Here is a 24,582-nt window from a genome sequence, read left to right as displayed (position 1 = left end):
AACGTCATTTAAAATGATCGTGTGTGGGCTTCACATGCTGCATTTTTCCACGTCCTTTTTTTAAATGTCGTTTTTCGTGTTTTTAAAAATGATCGTGTGTGGGCAAAAACACCGTTTTAAACCCGCGCATGCCCAGAAGCAAGTTATGAGACGGGAGCGCTCGTTCAGGGAAAAAACACCCGTTCATAATGGAGTAAGCACATTCATCACGCTGTAACAGACAAAAAAGCGCGAATCGTCTTTTACTAACAAGGAATCGGCTAAAAGCGGCCCAAAGGCGAATAGAACTTCCCCTTTAGAGTGCCGTCGTACGTGTTGTACGTTACCGCGCTTTGTTCATCATTTTCCAAAAACGATGGTGTGTGGGCAACATCGTTTTTAATGATGAAGTTGGAAAAACTTCGTTTTTTGGACATGCTGAAAAACGTCGTCTTTTTTCATGCCGAAAAACGATCGTGTGTACGCGGCATTATAGTGCCGTTGTACGTCACCGCGCTTTGCTCGAGCATTTTTTTTTTTCACGATCGTGTGTATGCAAGGCAGCTTGACAAGAATCACGTTGAGAAAAACGTAGTTTTTTCCATGACATTAAAAAAAAAACGATCGTGTGTACGCGGCATAAGAAGTAAAATGCAACTTTGACCATTTTTTTTTTACAATGTCTGTTACCTACCTGTGTCACAAGGTTGAGAAATGTCCTCCTGTTCACTTTTCATAATCATCCCAACCTCCTCCGTGATTGGCTGATCACCCACCACATACGTCTCTACTTCTTCTTCTTTAACCTCAGCTTTTATATTAATCCGTTCTTCACCCTACACCAAAAATAATAGAAAACATCTATTAACCACTTAAGCCCCGGACCTTTAGGCAGCTAAATGCCCAGGCCAGGTTTTGCGATTCGGCACTGCGTCGCTTTAACTGACAATTGCGCGGTCGTGCGACGTGGCTCCCAAACAAAATTGACGTCCTTTTTTTCCCACAAATGGAGCTACCTTTTGGGGGTATTTGATCACCTCTGCGGTTTTTATTTTTTGCGCTATAAACAAAAATAGGGCGACTATTTTAAAAAAAATTCAATATTTTTTACTTTTTGCTATAATAAATATCCCCCAAAAACATATAAATAAAAAAATTTCCTCAGTTTAGGCCGATACGTATTCTTCTACCTATTTTTGGTAAAAAAATCGCAATAAGCGTTTATCGATTGGTTTGTGCAAAATTTATAGCGTTTACAAAATAGGGGATAGTTTTATTTCATTGTTATTAATTTTTTTTTTTTTTACTACTAATGGCGGCGATCAGTGATTTTTTTCGTGACTGCGACATTATGGCGGACACTTCGGACAATTTTGACACATTTTTGGGACCATTGTCATTTTCACAGCAAAAAAATTAACTTAATTTGCATTGTTTATTGTGAAAATGACAGTTGCAGTTTGGGAGTTAACCACAGGGGGCGCTGAAGGAGTTATGTTTCACCTCGTGTGTGTTTACAACTGTAGGGGGGTGTGGCTGTAGGAGTGACGTCATCGATCGGGTCTCCCTATAAAAGAGATGACACGATCGATGCAGCCGCCACAGTGAAGCACGGGGAAGCCGTATTTACATACGGCTCTCCCCGTTCTTCAGCTCCGGGGAGCGATCGCGAGGGGGCGGCTAGAAACGAATAGCCGTGCCCTCGTCCCGGATAGCTCCCCGCGGGTTTCCGACCGCCGCATGTACCGGGGGGGGTCCCCGATCGGACCCCCGACCCGCGGAAAGGCGGGGACGTACATGTACGCCCATATGCCTGTACGTGCCATTCTGTGGACGTACATATACATGCGGCGGTCGGGAACCGGTTAAAGTCAGCTCAAGGCAGACATAAAGGACACAAATGACACATCATTCAGTATGTACTCTCCATTGGAAGAACACAAGGATTAAGAGGACCCCGCGATGTGTCTGGGCTTAAGACCACCAGAGGAAAGGAATGTATATTAAAAAAATAAAAATGGGGGTGAAAAATGTCGGGCGCTCAAAGTAGCTAGAAATGGGGATGGGGGTGTGGGTAACAAAGGCTGCACCTCAGATGTCGAAGTAAAACAAGAGACTACACAGAAGAACGTCATCTCATGGCTTAGAATATATATTTAGGTCTAGATGCCCAGCCCCACCTACCTGATGATGGTGAGGGATGGTGGGATCCTCCTGTATGGAATCCCAGGAACACAGAGGAGGGGGAAATCTCTCACCCTAAACCCCAAAGATGAAAGAACAATATATAAATAGAGCAAGAGATTTAATAGAAAAATATCATCTCATAGCTTAGAATACTTTTATGTTGTAATTGCTCAGTCCCACCTACCTGATGATGGTGAGGGATGGTGTGATCCTCCTGTGTGGAATCCCGGGAATACAGAGGATCACCCTCTACCATAGACTGCTGATCCCCAGACTTCTCTTCTTCTTCTTCTACTTTAACCTCAACTTTGATGTCTTTCAGTTCTTCACCCTAAACCCCAAATATGATAAAACAGATTCATAAAAGGAAACAAGAGATTAAAGCGGAGGTTCACCCTAAAAAACAACTTTCTACCATGCCATCCAGCATACTAGCGTCAGCTACAGTATGCCTTCATTTTTTTTTTTTTTGCGCTGTACTCACAGTTTAATCCATTAGTTTTGTTTCAGACTCCCGCGGGGAGTAGGCGTTCCTATGAAGAGGGGAACATGATTGACGGCCGGCTATGGCGTCACGCTTCCCGATAATAGCCGGAGTAGGACTCGGCTCTTCACGGCGCTATACGGCGCCTGCACTCAGACTAGGAGCTGAATGCGCAGGCGCCGTGAAGAGCCAAGTCCTATTTCGGCTATTTTTGGGAAGCGTGACGCGCTATAGCCGGCCGTCAATCATGTTCCCCTCTTCATAGGAACGCCTACTCCCCGCGGGAGTCTGAAACTTAACGAATGGATTAAACTGTGAGTACAGCGAAAAAAAGAAAAAAAAAAGGCATACTGTAGCTGACGCTAGTATGCTGGATGGCATGGTAGACAACATTTTTTTTTTTTTTAGGGTGAACCCCCGCTTTAAATAGAAGAATGTTATTTCGAAGTGTAGAATTCTACAACATATTTGAGTTCAAATTGTTCAGTCCCACCTACCTGATGATGGTGAGGGATGGTGTGACTTTCCTGTGTGGAATCCCGGGAATACAGAGGACGGGGACATCTCTCTGGTGTGTTCCCATTACTGGATTCATCTGTAGGAAACACACACACTGACTGAATACAATTAGCTAGATTCAGAGAGCTGTGCCTATCTTTAGGCAGGCGTAGCGTATCTCAGATACACTACGCCGCCGTAAGTTAGAGCGGCAGGTCCTGTATTCACAAAGAAGTTGCGCTCTAACTTACGGCGGCGTAGTGTAACTGGGCCAGCGTAAGCCAGCCTAATTCAAAATAGGCTGGTTGGGGGTGTGTTCTATCCTAAATATTCGTGACCCCACGTATTTGATGTTTCTAACGAACGGCGCATGCGCCGTCCGTGAAAGTATCCCAGTGCGCATGCTCAAAAAGCGACGGGCGTGCGTACGTTCGTGAATAGGCGTATCTCGCTTATTTACATATTCTAGGCGTAAATCAGCGTACACGCCCCTAGCGGCCAGCGTAAATAGGCAGCTAAGATACGACGGCGTAGGAGACTTACGCCGGTCGTATCTCAGCAACATTTAAGCGTATCTCAGTTTGAGCACATGCTTAATGTTACGACGGCGTATCTAACTGTACCTGAATCCGGCTAATTGTTTCTATGTGTTTATCAGATGATGGGGGATCTAGGTGGAGCCTCCGTACTGCTCTCTCCTTTACAATAAAGTCTCCTCTTACCCGGTGATGTGAGGGGCGGCTGATTCTCCATCATGACGTCCTTGTAGAGATCCTTGTGTCCTTTTTAATAAATTAATATTATTACTTCCTCTGCTGCCAGTTCCAACAATGTCTTCTCTTTACTTCCGTACAACTCACCTCTCACACAGGACGTACTTTTTAGACCCCTACATCACTTCCTGTTCATCTATCACTTCCTGTCTGTGCCTGACATCACTTCCTCTCCAGCTGTGTTTTCACTTCCTGTGCCTGTACAATCACACTCCTCCTGTCTCCATAAGAGGAAAAGATCTCCATCTCTGTATTTATTATGTGTCTGTTCTACAGTCCAGCAACTCCAGATGCATAGTTGAATAAATAGCTCAATATTCACAATGTATCTGGTTTATAATTCAGAGGCTCTGGATGGACAGTTGGATACATGGCTCTATATTTAGGAGGTATCTGTTCTATAAACCAGAGGCTCTGGATGGATGCAACCAGGTGAGGAGTACAAAGTGTGTCTTTGCCTACAGCATAGCTCCCAACTGTCCCTGATTTCGAGGGTCTGTCCCTGATTTGGAGCAATGTCCCTCTGTCCCTCTTTCCCTCTCATTTTGGTCAGATCTATTTAGTATATAAAATGCACTTTTTATCTTTCAAAGGGTAAACACCTTTGCTAAACCTTTCATCCAAATTTTAAATTGCTGTATGTGTACATTTTAAAAGCCAATATAAAGGAATAGTATTGGTAAAAAAAATCCTTGTGGATTTATTTAACCTTTTTTTTGTTAATTCTCCTTTAAGGGGGTGTGGCAGAGGGTGTGTCCTATGCCTACATATGTTTGTTAGTAGGTGTCCCTCATTCCCATCTCAAAATGTTGGGAGGTGTGCCTACAGTCAAGCATGGTGATGGGAGTGTCATGGTCTGGGGCTGCATGAGTCCCGCCGCCCCCGGGGAGCTACAGTTCATTGAGGGAACCATGAATGCCAACATGTACTGTAACATACTGAAGCAGAGCATGATCCCCTCCCTTCGGAAACTGGGCCACAAAGCAGTATTCCAACTTGACAAAAAACAGTGCTGGCAAAATAATGGTGGCCACACAAAATATTGACAATTTGGGCATCATTTTGACATTTTCACTTAGGGGTGTACTCACTTTTGTTGCCAGCAGTTTAGACATTAATGGCTGTGTGTTTATTTATTTTGAGGGGACAGCAAATTTACACTGTTATACCAGCTGTACAAGAATGTACCGACATCTTGGCACCCACCATAACACACCTCATAAATCAATCATTCAAAGAAGGTATTGTTCTGATCTCCCTCAAGCAAGGCATAATCAAACCCCTCCTAAAGAAACCCAACCTCGACCCCAAAGACCCAAACTACCGCAGACCAGTAACAAGCCTTAACTCCATCTCCAAGATCATTGAGAAAGCAGTAGTACAACAGCTACAACTCCATTTGGACGCCTACAAACTCCTGGACCCACAACAATCTGGTTTCCGCCCAGGCCACAGGACAGAAACTGCACTTTTCAAAACATGGGATGACGCCCACGAAGCAGCAGATGACAGAGAATCATGTCTCCTGGTGCTGCTGGACCTCAGTGCAGCTTTCGACACAGTACACCACAGAACTCTGCTCACTCGTCTCACAGAAGTAGCCGGAAGTCGCAGACTCTGATCTACCCTGGTTCGCATCCTTCCTAGAGAATCGATCCCAGACAGTGAAACTAGGAGCTTTCACTTCGGAAGCACGTACAATTATATGCAGAGTCCCTCAAGGTTCACCCATATCGCCCGTGCTCTTTAACATCTACCTTCGCCTACTCCTCAAAATCATCAGCAAACAGGATCTGCTCTATCACTCATAGGCTGATGACACTCAACTTTACCTTCGCATCACAGGCAAAAAGAACCAATACCACGCACTAGAAAACTGCCTCTTATTGAGCGATATTTGGATGACGGAGTGCTCACTCAAACTTAATGGATCCAAAACAGAACTTCTCTTTCTCCATGCAAACCGAAAGAAAAACTGTAGGACAACATGCACACCACCCACCATCCTTGGGCAAATAATCACACCAAGCACCAAAGTCAAAAGCCTTGGAGTCATCTTTGACTCAGACATGACTATGGACGCACAAATAGGATCAGTAGCCAGCGGATCTCATTACCTTCTCCACCTGCTGCGTAGACTCATCCCCTTCATCCCGGAAGAGGACACAGCAGTAGTAGTTGGAACAATCATCAATTTCCGAATTGACTACGGAAACTCCCTCTACCTCGGACTCTCCAAATACCAAATTTCACATCTACAAGTCATCCAGAACACAGCAGCCAGACTGGTAACAGGAAAAATACCCTGGGAATTAATCACCCCGTACGTGAGGACCTTCCATTGGTTAGCCGCGAAGGATCGGGTTACATTCAAGACCCTCTGCCTCACTCACAAATGCACACAAGGAAACACTCCTCAATACCTATGCCAGAAAATAAAACACTACAACCCTAGTCACGCCCTCCGGTCAACTATCCAAAACCTCATCCACTTTCCCAAGACCCGCTACAAATCTAAAGGAGAATGAAGATTTGCAGTCCAAGGACCACGACTATGGAACGCTCTACCCACGGACATCTGCATGGAAGAAAACCATCAGTCCTTCAGAAAAAAACTTAAGACCCACCTCTTCTGAAGGCACAGGGCGGCACTGGATGCAAAAAGCGCCTTGAGCCGATTTAGTTCGCATTTGTAGCGCTACAAAAGTTACTCACTCACTACTTTACATTGTAGCAAAGTGTCATTTCTTAAGTGATATCACATTAAAAGGTATAATAAAGTATTTACAAAAATGTGAGGGGTGTACTCACTTTTGGGTGACACTGTGTGTGTGTATATATATCTATCGTTGTGGAAATTTTATTAAGATGTATTTAATATGTATTGTCACAGTGTCTCCCAGTGTTAGTTCTCCTGGAGTGGACAGGTGCAGACTGATGCTGGTTAAGACCCGTTTTGGTAGTGGAAAGCTTTTTGAGGATGCAAAGAAGTGTTTGCAGATTGGGGATATGTCCGCCAGCAAATGCACAGACTATCGTCTGGGGGTTTGTGTTCACTCTGCAAAGACATTATCGGTTATGGGGGGATGTACGCTTGTATGTCTGATTAACACGTAGGGAGGCTATGGCGTGTTCCTGCAGATAATCTCCCTTCCTCAGGAATGGTAGTATAATCCGGGAATGCATTGTTCTTTGAACAATGCAGAATAAGGATTCACACCAATGGTGAAAACGGCAGTCTTTGAGTGTGTTATAGTCGGGGACAGCATCCATGATTTCATGGCCAGCCATGCGACTTTCTTTGTCTTACTGGAGAGCATGACTTTACAGGTACAGGGGGCGGGAAATCGTACACACTGCCCCTGCCCATAGACTCCCCTAGTCATTGTTCATTGGTTGAGATTTGTATAACTCCTCCTGTTTGAAGGAATGCCTGTGCTTGGTTGGCCAATTGTGAGGCTAACAAGTTCTATTGTTATATAAATAAAGATTTCTCCCATTATCAGCAAGTCTGCCTGTGGAGCTGAGGATGGTGGTCATGTCTGTTTACTTTGAAAGATAGGAGAAACAGGGTTGTACACAGATGCATTATACCAAAAGACTGAAAGGGCGCTTTATTAGGAAACATGGATTACGTGCAACGTATAGTGGAATGTCCACAACAATATATATACTCTGCATTTAGTGTAGACTAGATATTCAGTGTATACTTTATATTCAGGCAGTGTAGTATATATAACACAGTGTATTGAAGTGGTTAAGGGGATCCACGCACCAAAATGTAAAAAAAATATGGCGCAGGGGTCTCCTCCAAAATCCATACCAGGCCCTTCAGGTCTGGTATGGATTTTAAAACCATACCAGACCCTTATCTGAGCAAGCAGCCTGGCAGGCCAGGAAATGGGAGGTTGATGAGCAAGCGCCCACCCCTCCTGAACCATACCAGGCGATTTGCCCTCAACATGGGAAGGGTACTTTGGGGTCCCCCCAAAGCACCTTTTCCCCATGTTGATGTTGTTTGCCCTCAACAAGAGACAAACTGCTTACTGGTTGAACAGACAGTGGGGTTTACAGAAGGCAGTGACCCATCAGGCTGGGAGGGTGGGAAATGGCTCCGGTGTGAAGGAGTGCAGTGGACCATGCAAAAGATGACAAACACGGATAATGTTGAAGCTTCTATTGCAATATTTGATTGGATTTCAAGGGTGTCAGGAACCATGAATCAGAATGAGACAGAAAATGAGGTAAAAAAAACAAACCTTTATTGTAATAGAAACATATATAGTATAGATCAGGAACATAATCAAAACATAACCCAAGGTTCGTAATCAGATGAGCTGGTAATCAGGAAGCCAGAGATCAGCGTAGTTGGAAGCCAAAGATCAGGAACCAGAAGTCTTTAACAGGAACTCAGCAGAGACACTCAGGATATGTTAAATAAGGCGAAGGCATGAACAATGCAGTATAAATAGCCAGAAGGGGCTGGCTGTAGGCTGGACTGATGAGGCAGGTAATGGTAACCAGGTGAGCCACTGTGGAAACAATGAGTGGCTGGTAATTAACCGACAGCTGAGCAGCCTTGAGCACCGAGAAGAGAGCTTCTAGAAGCCCAGCCCTGACAAAGGGAAGGTCTGCCTGAGAAAGAATGGGTGGATGTACTGGCCCCTTCCCCGACTGCAGATCCTCAACTGGGGAATTGTGATTTGGTCTCAGAGTCAGCATGGGACTATACTAGGGTTGTCACCTCATCCCTTTAAACCCGAACACATATGAATTACACAGGTTCTGGGGCTAATTTAATGCAAATAAGACACCAAGTGTCATTAATATGTGTTCTGTTTTAAAGGGATGAGGTGACAACCCTACATTATACATTGCTAAAGGCAGAAATCCTAGTCAGGCTGAATGAATAACTTGTATAGCGCTACAAATGCAAACTAAATCACCTCAAGGCGCTTTTGCAGCCAGTGTCTGCCTGTGTCTTCAGAAGAGGTGGTGGGTCTTAAGCTTCTTCCTGAAGGCCAGATGGTTTTCTTCCAAGAGGTTGTCAGCGGATAGAGCGTTCCATAGCCGGGGTCCTTGGACTGTGAATCTTCGTTTGCCTTGTGATTCGTAGCGGGACTTGGAGATGTGGAGAAGGTTCTGGTTTGTTGACCAAGTTCAAGTTGCTTCATCCCAAACTTGCTCATATATGTCTTTATAGACCTTGCTTCGTGCATTGGTCCAAATCATTTGGTGGAGGAGGGATTATGGTGTTTGCTTGTTTGTTTTTCAGGGGTTGGGTTTGGTTCAGTGAAGGAAACTCCTAAAACATCAGCATACCAAGACATTTTGGACAATTTCATGCTCCCAACATTGTGGGAACAGTTTGGAGATGGCTGCTTCCTGTTCCATCATGACTGCCCACCAGTGCACAAAGCAAGGTCCATAAAGACATGCATGAGCGAGTTTGGTGTGGAGGAAATTAACTGGCCTGTGCAGAGTCCTGACCCTAACCCGATAGAACACCTCTGGGATGATTTAGAGCAGAGACTGTGAGCCAGGCCTTCTCATCCAACAGCAGTGCCTGACCCCACAAATGCGCTTCTGGAAGAATGGTCAAACATTCCCATAGACACCCTCCTAAACCTTGTGGACGGCCTTCCCAGAAGAGTTGAAGCTGTTATAGCTGCAAACGGCGGGGCCAACTCAATATTAAACAGACATCCACCAGCCTCTCTGACCAGCTGCTTAATAAACAAGTCCCCGCCCTCTACTATTAACCCGCTCCTAAACCTGCACCAGGCTGACTCGTCTACAACAGAGCTCTTCATACGATGGCCCTCCAGTTGTTCAGGAACTACAATTCCCACCATGGCTAGTCATGTCTGTGAATGTCAGAGTATTACAATGCCTCATGGGACGTGTAGTTCTGCAACAGCTGGAGGGTCGAAGTCTGGAGATTCCTGATCTATAACATCAATAAGGAAGCTCACTCATATCAATTCTCTGGAGTTGCAAAAGGTTTCCTTTCCTAGTGAAAGATTTCCCGCACTCTGAACATGATTATGGACACTCCCCTGTGTGAATTATCCAATGTTTAATAAGGAATCCTTTGTTGGTGAAAGATTTCCCACACTCTGAACATGAATAAGGACGCTCGCCTGTGTGAATTCTTTGATGTTTAACAAGGTTTCCTTTTTCATGGAAAGATTTCCCGCACTCTGAACATGAATAAGGACGCTCGCCTGTGTGAATTCTTTGATGTTTAACAAGGTCTGCTTTGCCAGTGAAAGATTTCCCGCACACTGAACATGAATAAGGATGCTCACCTGTGTGAATTCTTTGATGTTGAACAAGAGGTCCTTTCTGATTGAAAGATTTCCCGCACTCTGAACATGAATAAGGACGCTCACCTGTGTGAATTCTAAGATGTTTAACAAGAGGTTCTTTCTGATTGAAAGATTTCCCGCACTCTGAACATGAATAAGGACGCTCACCTGTGTGAATTCTCTGATGTTTAACAAGAGGTTCTTTCTGATTGAAAGATTTCCCGCACTCTGAACATGAATAAGGACGCTCACCTGTGTGAATTCTAAGATGTTTATCAAGGATTCCTTTGTTACTGAAAGATTTTCCGCACTCTGAACACGAATAAGGACGCTCGCCTGTGTGAATTCTCTGATGTTTAACAAGGAATCCTTTGTTTCTGAAAGATTTCCCACACGCTGAACATGAATAAGGACACTCACCTATGTGAATTGTCTGATGTTTGACAAAAGTTTCTTTCTGATTGAAAGATTTCCCGCACTCTGAACATGAATAAGGACGCTCACCTGTGTGAATTCTAAGATGTTTAACAAGGACTGCTTTATAAGTGAAAGATTTCCCGCACTCTGAACAAGGGAAAGGACGCTCACCCGTGTGATTTCTCTGGTGCTGAATAAGATTTCCTTTCTGAGTGAAACATTTCCCGCACTCTGAACATGAATAAGGACGTTCACCTGTATGAATTTTCTGGTGTCTAGTAAGTGCTCCCTTCTTAGTGAAAGATTTCCCGCACTCTGAACATGAGAATAGATGATCTCGGTGATCTCTTTCATGGTGTAAAGAAGATTCCTCGGGATTAGAAGGATCTGTTGATCTATCTGCAGTGTGAGATCTTACATGGATATTTACAATCATAGTATGTGATTGATGAGAAGATTCCCCCAGATCAGAGGGATCCATTGATGTCTCCGGACAGGAAGGTCTGTGATGTATATTTTGTGTATTTGGATTTCCTCCTGGAGGATCATGTGTGATGACATTATCTTCTGACTTACAATCAGCAGATAATAGAAGATGTCTCTCCGAGGAATTCCTCACATCACATCCATCTGTTGGAAAGAAGGAAAAAATATATAAAAAATCTCAGTAGATGACAAATAACTGGAGTTTTAGCTCCCCCCCCCCCCCCCCCAGTCGGTGGAATAAGTGGAAATGCCGATCTCACAGCTGGGTTCTCCCTCCAAAATCAATCAGAAAAGTCTTCACACCGAGTCCATATATGATCTGCTAATTCTAGAATAATAAATAGTTATGACTGAGGCTTCATTATCCAAAACGCGTTAGTGGATTGTTACTACATCGGATTGGCTGGATTCTATATGATGAAGATGTTGTAATATTAATATATATATGTGTAGGTATTTAAAATATTGTGTTATATGTATGGCATGGTATACATACAGGCATTCAAGGTTACACATCAAAACGTGTTTGCTGACTAAAAGGGTTAGCGGTCAAACACAGATCAAAGGAACAGCTGAGGACCCTTTGATGTGTTAATCTTATCCAAGACTACCGAGGTGTGTGAGATGGCCTGATACTTCCTTACATACATAAGGAAGTATTTATTGATGGTAATCAGACTTGGGGGTTTTCATTCAGGGAAACAGTTGGTTGACCTGGAAGAACCACTCCCTCCAGTGTGAGACCAGCTTTTCAGGCAGTCAAGCTGATATTCAGGTCTGGGCTTGTCACTGAGAAATATAGCACATGTCTAGGAAGAGATTTGAATTATATACTGTTGGATTTGTATCATATGTGGAATTTGGACTTTGTTCGTTATTGGAAGTTAATTAAAATTGCGTTCTCTGGAGAGCCTGGTGTGTTGCTGCGAAACAACATCATTTATAGTCATCATACTAATATCTAAGATATCAATTATCTAACCGGAGGACTATACAATATACTTCTTCATATGAGATCACTACATTTATTGGACATATTAGATCACTACAGAAGAGTTTGCAGATCATATATGGACTCCAAGCTGAGTCAGCAAGAAAAAAAAGTCACGTTGGTCTAACAGTCACCACTTTCACAGAGGAACATGGAACTTGGTACAACTGTAACATCAAAATATGGAGAAAAAACCTTCCTCTAAGATTTACAATGCTGGTGTCCTAGGGTGGCACCATCCCTCCTCCATCAGTGTGGAGACAACCTAAGCTGTTAGTGCAATGGTTTATTAAAGGGTTAGATCACCTCTACAGAAGAACTGTAAAGCTGAACTAACACGAGAACCACCCCCCCCCCCTCCTGGACCCCGCTTTACATGTGATAGCGCTGACCAATCAGAATCCATCTGGTCCATCATGGCAGCTCAGTATGGAGAAAACAGAGCAGTGGGGTATTTCATATCCCCTGACCATTGGAGTGGTGAGAGAGTCCTGATAGTAGAGGATGGCTGACGGTAAGTACAGTGCTGTTCAAGGGCTGTGAATACTTTCCAGATGCACTGTAGCTTCCAGGTTCTTATTAGGGAAGCGAGATCAGTAAATTAACATTTGTTCACTACCTACAGAACCTCTGTCACCGGTCACCACCATTCTCTCTGCCCGGAACTGGAGGCTCCTTCTTATCACTCTTCACTCCATGACATCAAGACTTATCTGAATTGTACATTCTGTTCCCCAGTTCTCCCCAATACATTGTAAAGTCCCTTCTCTTCCAAAGTAACACAGACGGTCGCTCTTAAACAATAGATTCTTTAATGCAATGGTTCTCAACCTCAGTCCTCAAGTACCCCCAACGGGCCATGTTTTGAGAACTTCCCTTAGATAAAATATCTCTTATCAATACCATGTCATTGATATTGATTTAAAACAGCTGTGCAAAGTAAAGGAAAACCTGAAAACATGTCCTGTTGGGGGTACTTGAGGACAACATACAGGGATATACAATGTAATACTGACATAAAATCACACACATTGGTTGGACTTGCATCTTTTTTCAACCTCGCCTACTATGTAATCACGGTTTTAGTTAATAAAGTTATATTTACCTTTCTGACCAGGTTCCATAGAAGTAGATTTGTGTGATAAACAGAATCACAATTGTATTTCCTCTCTTTCTCTCTAATAACAATGTACCGGATTTGGCTGTGCGGCGTTGTTCATAACTTTTTATAGCTTAGTTGCATTCCAGTAAATGGCATCAAAAGTCCAGTGCTGGGACAAGGTCTTAGAGTGCCAAGGGCAAAGATGCCAAACTTCACCCACTCATTATTCATGATGTGCAAGTTTAGGGGATCCTAAACCGACCAGCCACTCCCTTGTTTAAATCACTGTCACTATCACTACTCCTGTCAGCCTTGAAACAGAAGGAAGGTGCCCCCGTCCCTACAGTAAACCATTGTGCCCGGGACAGCCACACCTCCTGCCCACCCCTTGGCCCGGCCCTGCTTGGAACCCATCCAGGGGTCCCGCTAAGGGGAAACTCCACCACACAGTTCAGCTCTTTACAGCGTCCTCACTGATCACCTCCCATACAGGAACAGACCACGAGGTCCGATCCGGTTCAGAATCAGGAAGTGACACATGCAGGGGAAGGAACATCACAGCACCAAGTGGTAACTCTTACCACACCGCACATTAACCCTTTAGTAGGCAAACACATATTTAACCTTTTAAAACTTGCCTATAGGAGGATGTGAAGATCTGATAATTATCTAACATTTTTTTTACACTACAATCCTTATACTTAGAAGTAAAATGAGACTTGGACCATTTTTTTCCACAATGTCTGTTACCTACCTGTGTCACAAGGTAGAGAAATGTCCTCCTGTTCACTTTTCATAATCATCCCAACCTCCTCCGTGATTGGCTGATCACCCCCCACATACGTCTCTACTTCTTCATCTTCTTTAACCTCAGCTTTTATATTAATCCATTCTTCACCCTACACCAAAATGAATAGAAAACATCAATTAAAGTCACCTCAAGGCGGACATACAGGACACAAATGACACGTCATTCAGTATGCACCCTCCCTTGGAAGAACACAAGGAGGAAGAGGACCCGCGATGTGTCTGGGCTTAAGACACACAGAGGAAATGAATGTATATTAAAAGATAAAAATGGGGTGAAAAATGTAGGGCGCTCAAAGTAGCTAGAAATGGAAATGGGGGTGTGGGTAACAAAGGCTGCATTTCAGATGTAGAAGTAAAACAAGAGACTACACAGAAGAACGTCATCTCATGACTTAGAAAATATATTTAGGTCTAGATGCCCAGTCCCACCTACCTGATGATGGTGAGGGATGGTGTGATCCTCCTGTATGGAATCCCAGGAACACAGAGGAGGGGGAAATCTCTCACCCTAAACCCCAAAGATGAAAGAACAATATATAAATAAAGCAAGAGATTTAATAGAAAATTATCATATTATAGCTTAGAATACTTTTATGTTGTAATTGCTCAGTCCCATCTACCTGATGATGGTGAGGGATGGTGTGATCTTCCTGTGTGGAATCCTGGGAATCACCCTCTACCATAGACTGCAGATCCCCGGACTTCTCTTCTTCTTCTTCTACTTTAACCTCAACTTTCATGTCTTTCAGTTGTTGACCCTAAACCCCAAATATGATAAAACAGATTTAGAAAAGGAAACAAGAGATGAAATAAAAGAATGTTATTTCCAAATGTATAATTCTACAACGTATTTGAGTTCTAATTGCTCAGTCCCACCTACCTGATGATGGTGAGGGATGGTGTGATCTTCCTGTGTGGAATCCCGGGAATACAGAGGACGGGGACATCTCTCTGGTGGGTTCCCATTACTGGATCCATCTGTAGAAAACACACACACTGACTGAATACATTGTTTCTATGTGTTTATCAGATCTAGGTTCGGATGACCAGTTGTCCCCGATTTCTGGGGACAGTCAACGGACTGAGGACACGATCCCTGGAGCCAGACTCAGTTTTGTCCCCAAATTGCAGGGGTGGACAGCAGTGGCATTGCTATGGAAGTGCAGGTGGCACTTAGGTGACACCAGAGCCGCATTGAGAGGCTGTGTGGCCTCCCTCTCACACTGGACAGGAGAGGAGGTAGGGCAGCGTTTGCTAACACCGATTAGCAGTATTAAATCCTCCTGCAGCTGCCGATCCTGCCACCTTTCTGCTCCATGTGCTCCTTTCTTCTGTTGCCCAATCAATGCCCTGCATTCTTTACCCGCAGCACTGCCTTTCCTGCCAGCTGGTGTTGGGGATGTTGACAGCCCAGCTGCTTCAAGTTGTGTTGCCCGGAACCTTCGGCATGCAGATTTAGAGGAGTGAGACAGGGGCAGAACATCTTTCCTGGACGGATGACGATCTGTGTGGGATCCGGCAACACCCTTAGTGTGAATTCCTGCCTTGTTTTCCGGCACCTGAGGAGCAGCAGCACCATACAGTAGGATGTGGCTCAGTGACTGCAGAGGTGGATGGCGATTGGGCAAGATGTGGTGAGGGAAAGGTACAGAAGTGAGACGTGTACTAGGAGATATGGAACTGTGTTGAGGGGTAAAAAAGTGAGATAAGGGAGTACAATGTATACTGGGGGGGGGGGGGGGGGGGGGGGGGGGGACAGAAGTGTGCCGGGAGTGCAAAAATGTGCAGATAGGTTCAGAAGTATGCTCTGGGAAACAGATGTTTTGGGGGTTACAGAGGCGTGCTGTGTGGGGTTACAGAGGCGTGCTGTGTGGGGGTTACAGAGGCGTGCTGTGTGGAGGTTACAGAGGCGTGCTGTGTGGGGGTTACAGAGGCGTGCTGTGTGGGGGTTACAGAGGCGTGCTGTGTGGGGGTTACAGAGGCGTGCTGTGTGGGGTTACAGAGGCGTGCTGTGTGGGGGTTACAGAGGCGTGCTGTGTGGGGGTTACAGAGGCGTGTTGTGTGGGGGTTACAGAGGCGTGCTGTGTGGGGTTACAGAGGCGTGCTGTGTGGGGGTTACAGAGGCGTGCTGTGTGGGGGGTTACAGAGGCGTGCTGTGTGGGGGTTACAGAGGCGTGCTGTGTGGGGGGTTACAGAGGCGTGCTGTGTGGGGGTTACAGAGGCGTGCTGTGTGGGGGTTACAGAGGCGTGCTGTGTGGGGGTTACAGAGGCGTGCTGTGTGGGGGTTACAGAGGTGTGTAGTTTACCATTTGCCTATAAAAAAATTAAATAAATATGTCCCCGGATTTCATTTTAAAAATCTGGTCACCTTAATCTAGGTGGACTCTCCGTACTGCTCTCTCCTTTACAATAAAGTCCCCTCTTACCCGGTGATGTGAGGGGTGGCTGATTCTCCATCATGACATCCTTGTAGAGATCCTTGTGTCCTTCTAAATACATTAATTTTATTACTTCCCCTGCTGCCAGTTCCAACAATGTTTTCTCTTTACTTCCTCAAAACTCACCCCTTACCCAGGACGTTTTTTAGATCCCTACATCACTTCCTGTTCCTTACTTACATCACTTCCTGTACATCTATTATTTCCTGTCTGCACCTGACATCACTTCCTCTCCAGCTGTGTTTTCACTTCCTGTGTCTGTACAATCACACTCTTCCTGTCTCCGTGTTCCACTCCATATAATAGGAAAATATCTCCATTTCTATATTTATTATGTGTCTGTTCTACAATCCAGAAACTCCAGATGCATATGTAGCACTACCCCCGGAGGAACTGCTGTATTGTTTTGGGTGGCACATTTACCTCGTTGCTCTTCCGAATTCCTAGGGGTGAATGGTGCATATAGGAATAGTAAAGGAATGTCCGCAACAAGTGTCTTTTGCTGTGCTTTTTATTACCCAGCCGGGTAAAAACAATAAAACTTGTGGTGAGGAAAGTAGAGTTGAAGAAAGAAGGAGAATTGCAAATTCAGGCGTAGCAATAGGGAAACAGTCCTGCTCCCACGTATAACACTTCTTGCGCCACTCCTGCTTGAGTGGGAATAGCTTACCTGGACAGGCCTCTCTCACTGACCTGGCAGCCAGAGTATCGCTTGAACCTTTGAGGAAAAGTCTCTGCCACAGACCCTCCTGGATTGAACTTCAGGGAGACACCTCTGCCACAGGCCCTCTCTGATTGCAAATGCGGAGGCAATCCTCCTCAGAAGAATTACACCTGGATCTCCTTCTTAACGTCGTCCAGGTACAGACTGACAGGTGATCAATCCTTTAGTATCCGGCTACCTTGATCCCCGGTGGATTGTCGAGACCCTATTGGATTTCCAGCCTCTCATTGGCTCTCCTCAGATGGACTCCTCACCGAACAGCTATACCGCTTGGGATCTTCAAAAGTGGGGACCCAGCCGATCACTGGGTCCACGTATATATTTAAACCCGTGGGAAGTCTTGACTGCTTTGGCACATACAGCTGTGACTGACGTGCACCTCACCCTCTAAACTTTTTCTATATATATATATATATTTAGCAGAGACCCTAGGGTTCGGATGAGAGCGATGTTCAAGCTGAACATAAGTTTATATATAAATATATATATATGCTCTGCATTTAGTGTAGACTAGATATTCAGATAGACTCTATATTTAGGCAATGTAGTATATATAACACAGTGTATTGAAGTGGTTAAAGCGGAGGTCCACCCTTAAAAAAAAGGGAGACAGTTATGGTTAGCAAAATACACAGCACTAATTTATTTATATCCTTCATGCCCCTTCGTAGTAAACTTACACATTAGACATCACTATAAATCATTCTGGTCTAGTTACTCTATTTTGTGGATAATATATTATAAGTTCCCATTTTTGTTTCAATCTGATTTTATTCATTTTTCCAAACAAAATTATAATAAAACGTATCTAAATCTTTCAATACTACAGTATTAGGTCTTCAATATATAGTAACAAATACAAATATAGAACAATAGTATATATAAATATAAACCAGAAAAAATATCACAAAGGTATTTTTGGAGAACAAGGTTCGGGCTCGTAATCCGCCTCCGGCATCTCTGCAGGAACTGGGACGGGTTTTGCATGAAGAGTGGTATCACATTCTATTATCCACCATCCAAGGCTTATATTTGTCAATTCTCAGGAGAATTCAGGCCGTCTTTGATGACTATGGCGGTCCAACACCATATTGTCCCACATACTGGTCTACTCCTTGTGTGAAACATTACGGTTTAATTATAGCGTTCAATGCGTTTGCCTGTGAGGAAAAGAGTTGCCATTGCACTGTGGAAGCTGGCTACCAACAGTGAATACAGAAGTATAAGTCATCTTTTTGGTGTCAGTAAATCATAGGTGTGCCGGTGTGTGCAGGACTTCTGTAAGTGGTGTGCACATTGTTAGCTCCTGAAATTGTTAATTTTCCGGACAGGGAAAAGCTTAAAGACATGGCTGAGTACTTTGAGAACAGGTGGGGCCTTCCACAGTGTGTTGGTGCTATTGATGGCTCACACATACCAATAATAGCACCACAAGACTACCACACCGACTACTTCAACAGAAAAGGCTGGCATTCCATCATCCTCCAGGGAGTAGTGGATGGCAAGGGACTATTTTGGAATGTGAATGTAGGAAAGCCTGGGAGTTTGCATGATGCTCGGGTTCTACGACTGTCCACATTTTGGGATTGGGTTGGCCAGTGAAGGCCTGCACCCTGTTTGCACTAAACACATTTGTGGAGTGAATGTTGGCTATTATGTGATTGGGGACTCTGCTTACCCTTTACAAAACTGGATTTCCTGACAATGGCCGCCTAACAACAGAACAGCAAACCTACAACAAGAAAACATCCAGGGCACGTGTCATAGTGGAAAATGCTTTTGGAAGACTTAAGGGTAGATGGAGGTGTCTTATGAAGAGGAATGACAGTGACATTAAACTTTCCAAATCCATGGTACTAACTTGCTGTGCTCTTCACAATCTTTGTGAAAGTCATGGAGAAGACTTTGACCAGGATTGGAATACATCTCCAGAAGAGCCAGTACCAGTAATAGCAGCACAGGATATGGGCTGTTCCCACTAAACCTTGTGGACAGCCTTCCCAGAAGAGTTGAAGCTGTTATAGCTGAAAAGGGCGGGGCCAACTCAATATTGAACAGACGTCCACCAGCCTCTCTGACCAGCTGCTTAATAAACAAGTCCCCGCCCTCTACTATTAACCCACTCCTAAACCTGCACCAGGCTGACTCGTCTACAACAGAGCTCTTCATACTATGACCCTTCAGATGTTCAGGAACTACAATTCCCACCATCCCTAGTCATGTCTGTGAATGTCAGAGTATTACAATACCTCATGGGACGTATAGTTCTGCAACAGCTGGAGGTCCAAAGTCTGGAGATCCCTGATCTACAAGGTCAATAAGGAAGCTCACTCATATCAATTCTCTGGTGTCGCAAAGGGTTTCCTTTCCTAGTGAAAGATTTCCCGCACTCTATGATCTCACATGAATAAGGACGCTCACCTGTATGAATTCTCTGCTGTTTAACAAGAGGTCCTTTCTGATTGAAAGATTTCCCGCACTCTGAACATGAATAAGGACGTTCACCTGTGTGAATTCTTTGATGTTTAACAAGGTCTCCTTTATGAGTGAAAAATTTCCCGCACTTTGAACATGAATAAGGACGTTCACCTGTGTGAATTCTCTGATGTTTAACAAGGTCTCCTCTATGAGTGAAAGATTTCCCGCACTCTGAACAAGGGAAAGGACGCTCACCCGTGTGAACTCTCTGGTGCTGAATAAGATTTCCTTTCAGAGTGAAACATTTCCTGCACTCTGAACATTAATAAGGACGCTCACCCGTGTGAGTTCTCTGATGTTCAGCAAGTTTTCCATTCCTAGTGAAAGATTTCCCGCACTCTGAACATGAATAAGGACGCTCACCTGTGTGAATTCTAAGATGTTTAACCAGGTCTCCTTTATGAGTGAAAGATTTCCCACACTCTGAACAAGGGAAAGGACGCTCACCCGTGTGAACTTTCAGGTGCTGAATAAGTGTTACTTTCCGAGTGAAAGATTTCCCGCACTGTGAACAAAGGAAAGGGCGCTCACCCGTGTGAACACTCTGGTGCTGAATAAGGTTACATTTCTGAGTGAAAGATTTCCCACATTCTGAACAAGGAAAAGGATGCTCACCCGTGTGAGTTCTCTGATGTTGAGCAAGTTTTCCTTTCCTAGTGAAAGATTTCCTGCACTCTGAACATGAATAAGGACGCTCACATGTGTGAATTCTAAGATGTTTAACAAGGTCTCCTTTATGAGTGAAATATTTCCCACACTCTGAACAAGGGAAAGGACGCTCACCCGTGTGAACTCTCAGGTGCTGAATAAGTGTTACTTTCCGAGTGAAAGATTTCCCGCACTGTGAACAAAGGAAAGGGCGCTCACCCGTGTGAACACTCTGGTGCTGAATAAGGTTACCTTTCTGAGTGAAAGATTTCCCGCACTCTGAACAAGGGAAAGGATGCTCACTTGTGTGATATCTCTGATGTCTAACAAGATTAGATTTCTTAGTGAAAGATTTTCCACACTCTGAACATGAATAAGGACGCTCACCTGTGTGAATTCTAAAATGTGTAACAAGGCCTGCTTTTTGAGTGAAAGATTTCCCGCACTCTGAACATGAGAATAGCTGGTCACCTCGGTGATCTCCTTCATGGGGAGAGGAAGATTCCTCGGGATTAGAAGGATCTGTTGGTCTATCTGCAGTGTGAGATCTTGCATGGATATTTACAATCATAGTATGTGATTGATGAGAAGATTCCCCCTGATCAGAGGGATCCATTGATGTCTCCGGACAGGAAGGTCTGTGATGTATATTTTGTGTATTTGGATTTCCTCCTGGAGGATCCTGTGTGATGACGTTATCTTCTGACTTACAATCAGCAGATAATAGAAGATGTCTCTCCGAGGAATTCCTCACATCACATCCATCTGTTGGAAAGAAGGAAAAAATAAAAATAAAATCTCAGTAGATGACAAATAACTGGAGTTTTAGCTCCTCCCCCCGTCGGTGGAATAAGTGGAAATGCCGATCTCACAGCTGGGCTCCTGTTCTCCCTCCAAAATCAATCAGAAAAGTCTTCACACCGAGTCCATATAAAATCTCCTAATTCTATAATAATAAATAGTTATGACTGAGGCTTCATTATCCAAAACACGTTAGTAGTTGTGGATTTTATATGATGAAGAGTTTGCAGATCATATATAGACTCCAAGCTGAGTCTAACAGTCACCACTTTCACAGAGCTCTGGCATGCAACTTTAACATCAAAATATGGAGAAAAAAACCTTCCTCCAAAATTTACAATGCTGGTGTCCTAGGATGGCACCATCCCTCCTCCATCAGTGTGGAGACAACCTAAGCTGTTAGTGCAATGGTTTATTAAAGGGTTAGATCCCCTCTACAGAAGAACTGTAAAGCTGAAATAACACCAGATCCCCTCCCCTCCTCCTGGACCCCGCTTTACGTGTGATGGCGCTGACCAATCAGAATCCATCTACTTGTTTACCCTTCCATCCCTTCGACCACTTCTTCTTTTCTTACCAAGTTCTACAAATAAATATTAGAAAAAGAAGTGTAAAGTGTAGACATTGAACTTTCTCAACTCTCATCTACCACCCTGGACAGCGAGAAGATAGAGGTAACATGCCGCCCGAAAAATATCCAGCAGCTCCTTCGGTGGTAGTGCTACAGTTATATTTACCGTTCTGTCCAGGTTCCATAGAAGTACATATGAGCGATATACAGAATCACAATTGCATTTCCTCTCTCTCTCTAATAACAATGTACCGGATTTGGCGGTGCAGCGTTGTTCATAACTTTGGCATCAAAAGTCCAGTCCTTGGAACCAGTGCTGGGACAAGGTCTTCCAGTGCCCAGGGCAAATATGCCAAACTTCACCCACTCCTCATTCATGATGTGCAAGTTTAGTGGATTCTACACCGATCAGTCACTCCCTTGTCTAAATCACTGTCACTATCACTACTCCTGTCAGCCTTGTAACAGAAGGAAGGCGCCCCCATCCCTACAGTAAACCATTGTGCCCAGGGCTGCCACACCTCCAGCCCACCCCTTGTCCCGGCCCTGCTTGGAACCCATCCAGGGGTCCCACTAAGGGGAAACTCCACCACACAGTTCAGCTCTTTACAGCGTCCTCACTGATCACCTCCCATACAGGAACAGACCACAAGGTCCGATCCGGTTCAGAATCAGAAAGTGACACATGCAGGGGAAGGAACATCACAGCACCAAGTGGTAACTCTTACCACACCGCACATTAACCCTTTAGTAGGCAAACACATATTTAACCTTTTAGAACTTGCCTATAGGATGATGTGAAGATCTGAAAATTATCTAACATTTGTTTTACACTACAAGCTTTATACTTAGAAGTAAAATGAGACTTTGACCTGTTTTTTCCACAATGTCTGTTACCTACCTGTGTCACAAGGTAGAGAAATGTCCTCCTGTTCACTTTTCATAATCATCCCAACCTCCTCCGTGATTGGCTGATCACCCCCCACATACGTCTCTACTTCTTCATCTTCTTTAACCTCAGCTTTTATATTAATCCGTTCTTCACCCTACACCAAAAATAACAGAAAACATAAATTAAAGAGGAAGTAAACCCTCCCAAACAAACCTGAAAAACTATAAACCCTGCAAGACAAAGGCATAATCAGCCAGTATGAATAGCATACTAGCTGATTATATATTACTTACCTCCGATCGAGGCCCCTGCAGCAGTCCACATCTCCCCCTCTGGCCGCCGACATGTTGTCCCGGAGTGACTTCCGGGTATCGCGGCTCTGGCGCTGTGATTGGCAGGAGCCGTGATGATGTCACTCCCACGCATGCGCACGGGAACGGCACAGTACAACTGAAGCAACGGCACATAGTGCCATTGCTTCAGTTGGCTTAAAGGGGTTGTAAAGGAATTTTTGTTTTTCATAATAAGCATCCTTTACCTGCAGACATTCCTCTTTTCACTTCCTCATTGTTCGTTTTTGCTCAGAAGTTGCACTATTTCTTCTCTGTTCTGTTCACTTCCTGCTTGTCTGATTGTTACTCACCACCGTGAAGGGAGGCTTTACTGTGGTGGTCAGTGACGTGCTCGCCCCCTCCTGGGAACTACATCTGTGCGGCAGGACGCTCTCTACGTGTTAGAGACTTCGAGGTGTGAATTACTGGGTGTGCCGCAATTAATACTGGGAAATGTAGTTCTTACATGAACGAGCGCCGCAAACCAGGAAGTGAATAAGAGAACAGAAACTAGAACGCCAGAGGTGAGAAAAAGAGTAACCGCTCACATAAAACCAAAGAATCTTCTCACTGGATCCAAACCATGGGTGCCGTCAATGCAATGATATGCAAAATTGAAGAGGAAAACTAGGACAGCCGCACTCCAAAAACGTTCCTTTTAATAAAACTAGTCACAAAAATGACATGCCACAGCAAAAAATAGAACAGAAACTGACGCGTTTCACACTGTAGTTCAGTGCCTATTCATAGCTGATGATTAAGCACTGAACTACAGTGTGAAACGCGTCAGATTCTGTTCTATTTTTTGCTGTGGCATGTCATTTTTGTGACCAGTTTTATTAAAAGGAACGTTTTTGGAGTGCGGCTGTCCTAGTTTTCCTCTTCAATTTTAGAACGCCAGAGGTGATATAGATGAAGGAATTTAATAGATATTTACTCGTTTTTTAAGAGAATCATTACACTATTCTGTATGTCTACCTTGCAGACATTAATTTTAGGCAAAAAAATAATTCCTATACAACTCCTTTAAGTGCGCATGTGCCGCATGACATCGGCACATGCAAATACAGGGATATCTCCTAGACAGTGCAAGTTTAGGAGATATCCTTGTTAGCTACAGGTAAACCTTAATATAGGCTTACCTGTAGCATCAAGTTGTAAACAAGGGTTTACAACCACTTTAAAGTAAACTCAAGGCAGATATAAAGGACACAAATGACACGTCTTCTTGGAAGAACACAAGGAGTAAGAGGACACACGATGTGTCTGGGCTTAAGACCCACAGAGGAAAGGAAAGTATATTAAAAAGATAAAAATGGGGGTGAAAAATGTAGGGCGCTCAAAAGGAGATAAAAATGTGGATGGGGTGTGGGTAACAAAAGCTGCACTTCAGATGTCAAAGTAAAATAAGAGACGACACAGAATAAGGTCATCTCATATCTTAGAATACATATTTACCTACCTGATGATGGTGAGGGATGGTGTGGTCCCAGGAACACATTGCAGGGGGAGATCTCTCACCCTAAACCCCAAAGATGAAAGAAAAATAGAGCAGGGGATTTAATAGAAAAATATCATCTAATAGATTAGAATACTTTTGAATTCTAGTTGCTCAGTCCCACCTACCTGATGATGGTGAGGGATGGTGTGATCCTCCTGT

At 44.1% G+C, this 24,582-nt stretch overlaps 2 protein-coding genes and 1 pseudogene across 4 annotated transcripts in view; all 3 read right to left on the bottom strand.

Moving 5' to 3' along the window:
- The window catches only part of LOC120910099 (gastrula zinc finger protein XlCGF26.1-like), an 18,994-nt gene extending 4,040 nt beyond the window's left edge, over positions 1 to 14,954 (bottom strand). Inside the window, exons 1-2 of one of the 3 annotated variants that reach the window (XM_040321961.1) lie at positions 14,919 to 14,954; positions 674 to 815 (exon numbers count right to left, since the gene is read on the bottom strand). In XM_040321961.1, coding sequence (XP_040177895.1) covers positions 674 to 722 — 49 coding nt within the window. In that variant the 5' untranslated portion in view covers positions 723 to 815; positions 14,919 to 14,954. Of the gene's footprint in view, positions 1 to 673; positions 816 to 2,163; positions 2,199 to 2,350; positions 2,386 to 14,918 lie in introns of those variants that run through there. The other 2 variants (XM_040321963.1, XM_040321964.1) reach the window with 2 other exon arrangements.
- LOC120910546 (zinc finger protein 850-like) overlaps positions 1 to 24,582 on the bottom strand; it is a 1,103,195-nt gene that overhangs the window by 740,291 nt on the left and 338,322 nt on the right.
- On the bottom strand, positions 9,546 to 24,582 carry LOC120909795 (annotated as a pseudogene).

The sequence above is a fragment of the Rana temporaria genome, chromosome 8 (genome assembly GCF_905171775.1).
Source record: "Rana temporaria chromosome 8, aRanTem1.1, whole genome shotgun sequence".
Taxonomy (NCBI): Eukaryota; Metazoa; Chordata; class Amphibia; order Anura; family Ranidae; genus Rana; species Rana temporaria.
Note: the sequence above shows the minus strand (reverse complement) of the source record. Positions and strands in the feature narration are given on the sequence as shown.